The sequence below is a fragment of the Lathyrus oleraceus genome, chromosome 5 (genome assembly GCF_024323335.1).
Source record: "Lathyrus oleraceus cultivar Zhongwan6 chromosome 5, CAAS_Psat_ZW6_1.0, whole genome shotgun sequence".
NCBI classification, from domain to species: Eukaryota; Viridiplantae; Streptophyta; class Magnoliopsida; order Fabales; family Fabaceae; genus Lathyrus; species Lathyrus oleraceus.
The window spans coordinates 491713244-491725675 of NC_066583.1; the positions used below are offsets into that span (position 1 = coordinate 491713244).

Sequence of the window (12432 nt, forward strand, 5' to 3'; positions counted from 1 at the left end):
AGTGCTCTTTCCTCCTCAGTAGTTGTGTTCTCTTTGGAAGGTTCGGTATTTGGTGGTTGATCCCCAAAATTCCTTCATTTCCTCGAATAAATCCTCAGTAGAGTTATTGGTGTGGTGGATTTTATCTGTGATGATTCGTTCCCTACAGGGATATTGTTGTTTCCTGGGATCTCTGATCCCTGGCAGATTGGATGCTCTCTGGTGATCCTAGCTTTCCCTTTTGAGATGTAGTACCGGGTGGTTGATTCCTAGACCTGTTTGTGTTAGATATGTCTGTTTGTCAGCATTCATCAAACTTAAATCACGCATATACATGCATAATTACAACATTCAGATATTCATGTTGCATTTCTTTGCCATATATCGTTGTTTGTTGTCTCCTACTATTTGGTGGTATATATTTCCCCAAGCAGATGTGTGCGTCTGATCTCTCCATATAGAGTCAGCTTCATAGGTAGAAAGTGTTTATCCTTTCTTCCATATCCCCCACCGAGATATATCCTCGTGAATGACGATTGTTTCCGTTTTCTCCTAACACATATATTGGGATGGGTTCCCCTATTGAGTTATATCCTCATTAGGGCGAGTCTTGATTCAGTTTGCCTCTTTGGTTTGATCCTAAATTGGCTCCTGTGACTGTTTCCTTTTGCTTCACTATGGTAAATGAATAATTGTTCAGTAATTAGTAGTTATTCATATTATCCCCGGCGGAGTCTGTGGTTTTCTACCCTTATATCGGTAGTTGTAAACCCTACTTTCTCCCCTTTGCAGAGTTAACCTTTGGTTCATCATAATCGATGACGGTTACTTTTTTGTGGTCTCCTACCCAGTATCCGGTAGGTGTAATCCCCTCCTTGGTGAATATCTTCATCCAATATTCGGTGTTGATATTCCCTCTTTTTCCTGGATAGTTGCCTTGTATTATGCAATTTATCCCCAGCGGGTTATCTCTCATCTACCCAGTTGTTGGTAACGTTTGTTTCTCCCCTGAATTGGTCATCATTATATACCTAGTTTCGGTATCCCAATGCCTTTTCTTTTCGGTCGATTTATCCTTTATTAACCCAGTAACCGGTTGTGGATAATCTTCCATGCGAGTATATTTATCTATGTTCTGACGGTAATAGATAATATATCTCATGCACTCTTTGGTCGAAGTCTTTGGTGCTTCCCCAGTCGAGTAAGATTCGTATCCCCTTTGCGGAATCGAATATCCATCCTATAATCGAGTTTACTTTTAGCTCTCTTTTGGATAATGAGTGTCTTGGGAATATTCCCCAATTCACGCCTTGGTTGGTCACCTATTATATGCCCAGTAATCGGTATCCCCGGTGTTCCTCCTTTTCTGCTCCCTATTATGACTTTTGTCCCATGTGGAGTCAGATTTCCCTGAGTTGAAATTTACCTTTTAGGTCTTCCTCAGATGTTTTAAAGTTTTGATATCTCTCACCCTCATACCGGTCTTAGATATTCATTTCTTCCTGAGCATGTTGTATCTCTCACCCTTATACCGGTGTTCAGATCATATGTCTCGTTGAGCTTATTACCTAGTAACCGGTAATACCTCATCCCGCTGCTCCCCCAGGAGAGTCTTTTTAGACATCCCCGGTGAAATCCCCTAGTGGGATGTTTTCGCCCGGATTTTTATCCGAAGTACCCGTGGTGGGTAGTTTTTGCTGTATTGGCATATTCCCCAATACATCCATCTTTGAGTCAGCTTAAGTCTTTCCATTGGTCTTTTCCCTTTGGAATTCTGCTCCCTAAGTTTTGAGTCGAGACCTGCTCACACATTTTATCCTTCTTCTATCCCCATAAGAGTCCCCAAGATCTTGGTCCCATTGAGTGAATTACTCATATGGATTATCGGTGTCTTCTGATTTCTTTGCCTTTGGGGACGCATATCCCCACAAAGTTTTACCTTTTGCATACCTACATCTGCATCATGAGGTCTCTTAGGGACCAAAATTTGTCTCTTTGTTATTATTTAAGCCCATTCTAACTCGTCGAGACGAAGATTTTAACCTTCACTTCTCCGGCTAGAATGACCTTAAATAGGGGCATCTGTAAGACCCCAATTTTGTCCCTAAGATCCCTCATGGCATCATAGCATTGCATTGCATAGCCTCAAGAATCTTTGAACATCTTGGTTCCCCTTTGCCTTTGGGTGGGACTCCTTGTGAGTGGTTTGAGATCACCAAGCATACTTGAATTGTATATCATTGCTTTTCTCATTTTGTTTACTAACCAAAAGCACAAAAATATGTCACTAACATTTTTTGTTTGTAGCTTGAGCAATCACAAGGTCAAAAGCTTCAAGGAGGTCATTGGTACAAAGACATGGTCAAGAGGAGATGGAAGCAAGCATGGTAATGGTTCCCAAAGCTCTCATCCATCAAATATGCCCCCTAATGTCTCAACTCATCATGTTTTATCAAAGCAAGTCAAAGGGTATGAGTTTTGTTCCCCAGAGAAACCCTAATTCATCTATGCACCACATTGCCTTGCTCATGAAGCAACCTCAGCCCATGGTCAAATATAATCAAGGGAAGTTCTTTAATTCACCATTTCATGCATATTTGAACTTATTTGAGTATCCTCAATCATCAATTCATCAAGATATGAGTCATGGACTTAAGAAGTTGATCAGTCAATTCATCTGACTATTTTGAAATGCATTGAGACCTAACGTTTTATGTGTTGGTCAAATGGAGATGGTTCCAAAAGAACAAATGTTCTTAAGGACAATATGAACAACTTTCATGTTCATAAAAAATTTATTTGAAGCTTGGAATACCATCTTCCATTTCAATATATTATAGGTCATTTTGACTGAAACCCTAATTTTGGGTCAACTTCCCAAGGATATAACTCATTCATTGTTTGTGATTTTGAGGTGGGATCAAATGCATTGGAAAACTTAAGATGTCTACTTAAAATGTTATGTTGAAAAAAATTTCAAAACTCAAAGGAAATAGATGTGATAATGCAAGACATTATAGGTCCTTTTGGGTCAAATGCATTAAAAGTCAAAAAAATACCAACTTCAAGTGCCCATAACTATTTCATAAAAAATCCAAATGATGCAAAATTTAAGTCCATTTTGTTTGTCTTGAAACGATCTACAAATTTGATGTTGGAGGTTTTTCCATTTGGAGCTTGCATCATCAAAACAAAAGGGCTTGAAAGTTGGCCAATTTTAGAAACCTTGCCTTGACATGTTTTGCACATCACCCTTCAAGCTCAAATTTCACTAATTTCCAAGGCCCAAATGAAGTTTTGATAAACATGACACTTGTTACTTATGCAATAAGCTTTCCAACCATTATGCATAAGCTTGCATTTTGATTTTGGACATGGCATTTTCGAAGGCTTCAATGAAATAGTGCATTTTATGAAAATCATTCCAATTGCCATGCATGATCCATTAACATCCAATTTGCACGTCCAATTCATATTTAGTGATGTATATCTTGCAATTCCAATCAGAATTGGGCCCTCCATGCGCCTGTACAGGCCCATGCATGGAGGCCCTCTTCTCCCATGCACACGAGTTTGATGATGCTTGCAGCTCCCTCCATCTATAAATACAATGCCTTGCCCTCTCAATTCTTCAACCTGAAGGCGCCTGAACCTCTGCTGAATTGAATCCCCACCCTCACACCAAAGGAACTCTCTCTTTTCTCTAAAAATTTCAGATCTAGAATTCAGTTTCCTCGACTATTTTCTTAGATATAAAAGTTCCTAGACCTCTTCACCTTGATCCATAGAACTTCTGTTTTAGCTAGGCAAGCGAGGCATCGTGCTCAAATCACCAGAACTCAAGCTTGCACTCCAACTGGTAATTTCTTCGATTCTCTTCATCCATGGACTGTTTTGCTTAGATCTAATGTTTTCTGAAGTCCTCACTTGAGAGGCAAGCTAGTGGTAGCTTCAATTTTGCTTTTCCTTGATCTGCATTTTTCATACCTAAATCTTCCACCTCAGATTTCTCCATTTATAGGGATCTTGAGTGTGATTCAAGGTTACAGGGGTGATGTACACCACCCCAGCTTCATTTTGGTATAAGGATCGTGTATTTTCTTGGAGGTTTAAAAACCTGCAAGTTTGGCCGGAATTTGCAGGCTCACCGGAGAAGAAGGTGGCTCCGGTGGCCGCCTCTCTCCAGTTTGAATGCTGACCGTTGGATGTACATCCCACGTTTTAATCTCAGCCATGCATTGTGTTTACTTTCATTAATTCATTATGTTACGCGTGGGCTAAGGCCTACCGTGGGAACCCACTCCTGGACCATTAGATGTTGCCACGTCAATTAATGAGTTCCATCAGACGCTCCTGGTTTTTTCTAATTTTTATTTTTTGCTTTTATTTTCTTTAATTCCTTTTATTTCAAAAAATCATATCTCTCTCATTTTTAATCCAAAAAATATGGGACCAATTGCATTATTTCCCAAATAAATTCTAGTTTCTATTTCTGATTTTTAATATTTTTTATTTCATCATTTGATATTTTTTGTGAATTTTCTCTTTTCTGGTTATTTTTAATTAATTTTAAATAGTTTTTGAAATTCAAAAAATGCAAAAATATTTTCCCAACCTCTTTGAATGATGATGGATCTATGAAAAATATTTTCATCAACTTTTGAATTTATTTGAGATTTATTTGAGATTTTAGTTCAATTAGGTTATTTTTATTCATTTTTTAAATGATTAAAAATAGTTTCTGACTTTTAAAAATGCTGAAAATTTTTGTCAAACTTTGTTTGACCTTGTTGAACTTAGGATAAATCACTTGGACCTTTCAAGGTTGATTTGAAGTGATTTTGAAGTTTGACCTTTCTTTAATATTTTAATTCAAGTTTATTTTAATATAAAAAAATGCCAAAAATATTTTATTCTTCTCTTGACTTCTAATCTTCATCTCACTTCTGTTTTTGATTGTTTGACCTTGACTTTCAATGTTATTGGTCAACATATGAGGATTGGTACATTTTATTCCATTTAATGCATTTTATTTTGTCATTTCCATTTTCACTTATCCATCTTCTCCTTCTTCTTCTTCTACTTCTTTTCTTTTTGATCAATGAGTTGAAGGTTGATAAGTTAGCATTGATTAGGGAGATTTAACATTCCTTGATTCAAATCTAATTCATCTTGATCAATTGATCAAGTGAATGGATTTGCATTAAGGATATGTTGTCTTTTAAATCATGCAAATGGCTTAAACCAATACAAGATCAATTCTCATCTTCTTTTTGGCATGGCAAGTTGTTGGGACTTAGTTCACTAATCAAGACTCCTAACTTGTGTTTGTTGCCTACATTATTATTGACCGGCCTCATATAGGTTTGACTTCTACATAAGTTCAATTACGATTGCTTACCATAACGCTAAATTTGCCTTATGGCACACTAACTACTAACACTAACTATTGACAATTAACATTTACTTTATGCAATTTACATTTTATGCAATTTACAATTCTTGCACATATTATTAATTTGCTTTTTCCTTTGCTCATTGGAGCACATGTTTATGTTAATGCCATTTGCCTTTTGCCCACTTGGGTATATAATTGTGAATATATCTTTTGTGCTTGTGTTTGTCTGTTTGTTGTGACTTAAATGCCAAGAATTGGACAATATGGACTTAGAATTTAGGACCTTACCCAAGCAATTGGAATTTGAAGAGCAACTAGGCATTTGGCCTTTAGAGTGCTATAAAAGTCAAAGTGCAACTAGGCATTGGGCCTTTAGAGTGCTATAAATTTTGAGGAGAACTTTGAAAGGGCCATATTCTAAACTCCCTCTTGTCCATTCTTTGATTTGTTTGTAGAACTTTTTGATGTGTGTTTTCTTGTGCTAGGGGATTCCAAACTTGAGTAACTTTGAGGAACCATTACCATGAGCATCCAAAGTGTGAGATACAAAAGCCATTGGAGGATTCGTGAAGCATTCTTTGCTTGATTGATTACTTGAAATATTTGCTTGTGATTGCTGTATTCCAAAGGATGGGAGCTACTTGGATCATCAATATGATCTCAAGAGAGGAACTCCTAGTGTGGTTCATTTTCTTATCCCTCACCTTTTTGTTTTGTTTAGGACTTAGCCATTCTTCTTATTCTCTCCACTCTAACCCAAGCCAAAACTTTTTGTGCAAACATTTCACTTGTTTTCAACATTAGAAACCTAAGCCTTATGCTTTTGATTTTCAAACTTCCTTTTCATAACACTTATGTTGAATTGAAATTTTAAGTCAACCTTGACCATATTTTGTAAATACTTCTAACTGGTAAATATAACCCATTCAAATGTCTTTTGGTGGTTCCAATGGCAACTTTCTTAATCAAATTTCCCATAACCTTTAGCTATTAGGTTTAAGTTATCTTTGTGGTAGATGTAATACTCACCTATATCCTTAGTGATGGACAATGAGTCTTCCATGCTTATTATAGGGTTAACCCCTCACTAGCATGTTGAAGCTGTCCTCACATGGTGGATTTGTGGTTTGGTTGAGTTTTCTCCCTTTGATAACAAAAGACCTTAAGGCCTTTGGACCAATCAATTCACCAACTTGTTTTGAGATTTTTACCCCGAACTACGAGGTTTTGATCCTAATCTTTTTTAAGATGGTATTTAGGCAATGGGTTTATCCATCCAAACACAAAAAATGTAAATAAACTTATACATTCTATCCTCATCTCTTCAATCATGTTTTCACAAACAAATTTGTCACGAAACAAAAACCTTTACTACAAGTATGAAAAGGGATCCCTAGGAGTACCTAGGATGTTTTGGGTGCCTAACACCTTCCCATTGCATAACCAACCCCCTTACCCAGATCTCTCTTTCTTTTACTAGTTTTTGTTAAAACTTTTAGGTTTTTGTTCGCTTTCTAACCATTCCTTTGGATAAATAGAAGTGCGGTGGCGACTCGACTTGTATGGTTTACCTTGGATTTAATCAATATCTCTAATGGTAACGAATACCCCGCTACAAGACCTCCATGAAGAGGCAATTGACGGACAAAAGGGATTAGTAGTCAATCCCCCGTTATTCAGTGCGTCGTTCTTTAAGATCACACTACGTGTCGATGTTTCAGAACAAAAGCCTAAGATATTTTGTCCGGTCAGTCAGTGGAGAGGGTTCCGTCTTTCTGAACCCCCACGCCTTGTCATGAGCTCACCCTGTCCAGGGTTAAGAGCTATGAGGTCTTATCCTTATTACCCTTTTGATTTTCTCATCTTGACGTTCAGTGTCAGTGGTTAAGAGCCCATTTGATTACCCTCCCATGGCTTGTCTGTCGAGGTTGATATGACCCCTCTTGACTAAAGCCCTACCCATGTGTGTTTGAGCCTCATTGTTGGCATGTTTACTTTATGCATGTTTGTTTTGTATGGTGTGATCGTCTCCCCATAGGATTGCTAGGATTCATATAGTCTCTCGTCTGCATGTCAATTAAGGTAGCGCGGTTCCTTCGTCTAGGACTGCCTTTTTGCACGAGCCTTCCTAAAACATAAGCAAACTCATTGATTTTTCTTCTTCTAAGAACACGTTTACTCCTTCTACTATAGGCGAGTAAGTCTCCAAAGGTCGAGCATCCGGTAGATTGCGTAGTAACGTTGTTCGTCCAAAACCAACCCCGTAGTTAGTCGAACTACGTTTTGCTCTGATTCTCATTCCAGATGAGATACGTAGGCATAAGATGCGATGTCTTACCGAGCACACTTCCCTTTAACCCATAGGTAGCCGAGCTACGAAGACTCTGATTCTCATATCTAGATGCGATACGTATGAAGTGGATGCGACATCCGTGCGAGTCATTTTCTTTTGACCCCTCTTTTAGTAAATAGTACATTAGATAACCCACACCCTTTAGACAAGAATAACAAGAGTGGATCCCGTAGAGTACTACGGATACGTAGGGGTGCTAATACCTTCCCTTCGCATAACCGACTCCCGAACCCAAGATTTGGTTGCGAGGCCTTGTCTTTTCCTTTCCTTTTTCCAGGTTTACTTCGAGCGTTTCCTTTCCCCCCATTTGGGATAAATAACGCACGGTGGCGACTCTTCTGTCTTTTCCTTCTTCGCCGATTGTTTTTTTTTTTCGCTTTCTATTTTTTTAGGTTGCGACAGCTGGCGACTCTGCTGGGGACCCGGTTTCCCTAAGCGAGTCCCTCCTAGCTTTTGTAGGTTTCTTGTTTGTTGGGTGTTTATTCTTTTGTACAGTTATTTATTTTTCAACACTTGTGTACATATCATTGCCGTGTCTGTTGGGTTGTTTGTTTGTGGGAGTGGGATGTTCTGTGTTAGATAGGCCCAATACACAGGCCTGAGTGCACTTAGGATTAGCATGGTTTCACATGCCCTCACGTTCCGTCTCGGTCCGATGTTGGAATATGAAAACACAATTCAGATGTGGATCTTTCTAGAGAATTCTGTGCTGTGGATCTCCTACAGTGCTAGAGCTATCTGGGAGAATCGTTAAGTCTGGATGACCTTTAGGATGACCTTTACCTTACTTTCATGGGAATTTGGCTGAGACACTCCTCTTATAGTGGTAATTCCAAACCGGAAACGGTGGACGTATTATTACTATTCGGCCTGAGAGTCTGTGATATCAATGTCTCTACCCTTTAGCCTCCGCATGTGTGCTGGGTGGGTTGTTTACAGGTGTGCAGGAACCCTTGACCTCATCATACCCTGATATCTGATACCTGGTACATGATCATCATGGTTCTATTTCCTGGATCCGAACTTCTGGCGCTGGTTTTATTTGTGGATCTGAACCTTTAAACCTGCGTACCCGGACTGCCGACTTTCGAGGACTTCTGGCCGGAACCGGTCACATGTCCTTTGCATTGCATAACATCGTCTGCATATTTGCATCCAACATCTCATGCTTATTCATTTGCAGGGTATTCCCTTTCTCGGTTTGGTTTGGCTGATCTGTGCTTATTATGGAGGCTCCCAGGAAGAGTAATGTGACCTATCATTTCTTCGATACTGAGAATGGCCCATTGCGTCAAATAAAAGCTTTGATTACTCCTGACCATGTGGGTTTATTCCGGGATACTTATGGCAACATCTTGCCTATGGTTGAAGACTTGGATGCTTCTCAGAGGAGTCTGATACATACTTGCTTGCAGTTTTATGATCCTCAGTTGCGTTGCTTCACTTTTCAGGATTTCCAATTGGCTCCTTTATTGGAAGAGTATGCCATGATCTTGGGTGTTCCTCTACAGCATTGTGTCCCTTTCAACTCCGATATACCTCCTCCAGAGTATAAGGATATTGCTAAGGCCCTTCATCTGGAAGTGTTTGTTATGAAGGAAAATCTCTCTTCTAAGGGAGGTCTGTCTGGTTTTCATCTGGATTTTGTGGTAAACAAAGCCGAAGAGTGTGCTGCTCAAGGCAATTGGGAGGCTGTGTGTGCTCTATTAGCATTGAGTGTCTATGGTATTATGCTATTCGCCGATGAACCGAAGTTCGTGAGTATGAGTGTTATTCATATCTTTCTGCTAAAGAACCCGGTTCCCACCCTACTTGGTGATTTCTATTTTTCGGTGCACAATAAGAATGAGAAGAGACGAGGGAGATTGGTCAGATGTTGCGCTCCATTGTTCCATAAGTGGCTCGTGGGGCACTTGCCAAATGACGATGCTTTTTTGAATCCGCATCAAGCCAGGAATTGGGCTAGAAGGTTTGTTGTCTTGACCGCTAAAGACATCAGATGGTGTAATCAGAATACCAAGGGTGGCGATTTTGTGGTTAGCTGTGGGAAATACCCTAATGTACCATTGTTGGGTATGAAGGGTTGTATCAACTACAACCCGATTTATTTTGAGAAGACAATTAGGGTATGCCTTGACTCACGCTCCTAAGGATCAAGATCTGGTGGAATCTTTCTACTTCCCAGTGCAAGATAATCTAGAACTGGTTAAGCAAGCTGCTGGAGCTTGGAGGAATATTCAGACTAAAGGTGCTACTATCTATGGAAAATGTAACAACATCTCTTCTTCCCAGTATGACAGTTGGTTGCGAGAAAGAGCTTGGATTACTCTTCTACCTTTTTCTATGGGAGAACCATCTGATCCAGTTATTGTTGAGTCTGTCAGCATGGTTGAGTACAACAGTTTGAAGCAAGAAAAGGGAAAAGTCGATAAGTTGAATGCGAAGCTGAGTGAAGGCCTCAGGAAAACTTTGTGCGCTAAGAAAGAAGCTGAGAGAGAAGTTCAAAGATTGAATGAGCTGCAAAGACAAAGCAATGAGAGGATTGTTGAAGATGCTGATTATATCCGTAAAGTCTGTTCAGGTGAGGATATACTGAAGAAAACTTGCAAGGCTGCTAAGGAGCAGTTAGGAAGAGCTGAATATAGGCTTATTGAGCGCCAACAAAGGTGGGAAGAATTGTCTGATCGCCGAAGACAGGTTGAGATAGAAATCAGAGCCGAAAATGAGCAGTTGAAGAGTAAGGAGAACGAGCAGCATGAAGCACTTCGATTGGCTGAACAAGAGATCGTCGAACTATAGATTCGAGCAGGGGTCAAGAGGACAAAAGAACAAGACAAGTATAGGAAATTGGAAGAAGCGGTCAAAACGAGGAATTTGTTGATTCAGGGACTTGCAGAACACCCTAATGACCCGGTTATAGAGGCGCTTCTTAAGGATGTTTGAGAAGACTCGTTTGGGCTAGATGTTTGATTGCTTTTGCTTTTGTAGAGTTCACCATCAGGCTTGTTGATGGGTTCTCATTTCTTTGTTCATCGCTCTCAGAACAACTTGTATTTTGACTATGACACCTTTCAGACGTTTCATTCTCTTTGATTATTTCGTCTGTGACCAAAGCTTCTTATCACCTCTCCTCGGTATTATTATTTTCCCGTTCGATTGCAGTTGTACACGTTGTTCTGGAAGGTCAAACCGGAATTGAGAAGGGGGGCCTTAAAATTGAATAAGCAGCGCATCGCATACCATGCATATTAACCCTTGTTTGTTTTGTAGGTGTCACCGCATTGTCTAATGTTTGTTCCCTGTTTCAGGCATTATTGGTCCCAAGCGAGTCCACAGGTACCCGACCAAGGAAAATCGTCTGCAACTAGCGATGGACCAGGTACAGAAAGAGCTGGATGATATGCGTGAAAGGATGGATCAGTTCATGACATTGATGTCTGGTATGGCAGAAGGCCAGGAAAAGCTGAGGGAATTGGTTGAGCAACCGAGGCCCGATCCAGAGGTAGAGATACCAAATGCTGAGGGAAACCCTGGTAACCCTGGGAACGCTGATAACCCTGTGAACACTGGTAACACGGGTAACACAAATGTTGATGGAAACCCGGGTAATGTTGGCAACACGGGGAATGTTGGAAATGGTATTGGCGAAAGGTACAATGTGAATCAAGGAATTCGGATTAACGGGCGCCCCGTTACTGAAGATTATCAGTATGATCAATTCTCTTTGCACGATGAAGCCCATGAGACCACTCGTCGTATGGATGAGCTTGCTGAGAACCTCAAATATTTGGAGTCTCAAAATTCCTTAGGTTTTGATGTCACAAATCTTGGTCAGGTTCAGGGAGTAAGGATTCCTCACAAGTTCAAACCCCCTACTTTTGAGAAATACAACGGGGCTTCTTGCCCACGCACTCATCTCCAATCTTATTTGGGAAGGTTGGGAGCTCACACGGAAGACGAAAAGCTATGCATGTACTATTTTGAAGACAATCTAACTGGAGCTTCTCGTGAATGGTATTCTCATTTGTCTCGTACTACCATCTAGAGCTGGAAAGACTTGGCAGAGGCCTTTGTCAAGCAATATCAATACAACTTGGACATGGCTCCAAATCGGACCTTGTTGCAAGGGATGTCTCAGACTGCCAAGGAGGCCTTTAGAGAATATGCTCAGCGTTGGAGACAAATTGTTGCGTCCGTCCAACCCCCTATGTCCGAAAGGGAGATGGCGGACATGTTCATGAACACTCTTCAAGGCAATTATATTGAGAGATTGGCTGCTTGCCCGTCAATCAGCTTTGCAGAGATAGTAATTGCTGGAGAAAGAATCGAGAGTCTGTTGAAGATGGGCCGAATTCAAGACAATAGTGCTTCCAGCTCATCAGGTCCCAAGAAACCGTTTGCTGGTAACGGTCAGCGAAGAAGAGAAGGCGAGACAAGCGTTGTGTATGCCGGCAGAGGTAGGGGCAGAGGACGCCCTAATTATTATCAAGATCAAATGGCCGCAGTCACTATTCCAACACCACAACAACAACCGCAGTATCATCCGCAACAGCAACCCAGATACAACAATCAACAACAAGGAGGTAATCCGGGTCAGCAGAGATACTATCAACAACGTCCAAGGCAGATGGACCGGGTCATTGAGCCAATTCCAATGCCTTATTCTGTGTTATTTCCCAGGCTGATTGACCTGAATCTGGTT

The 12432-nt window shown here is 40.4% G+C and overlaps 1 protein-coding gene across 1 annotated transcript; it reads left to right on the forward strand.

The window, feature by feature from the left end:
- The first annotated feature begins 8956 nt into the window (after positions 1-8956).
- LOC127081502 (uncharacterized) lies at positions 8957-10529 on the forward strand. Its single transcript, XM_051021757.1, has 2 exons — positions 8957-9699; positions 9812-10529. Exons 1-2 carry the CDS (start codon positions 8957-8959, stop codon positions 10527-10529), a joined length of 1461 nt encoding a protein of 486 aa, XP_050877714.1.
- Positions 10530-12432: the final 1903 nt, after the last annotated feature.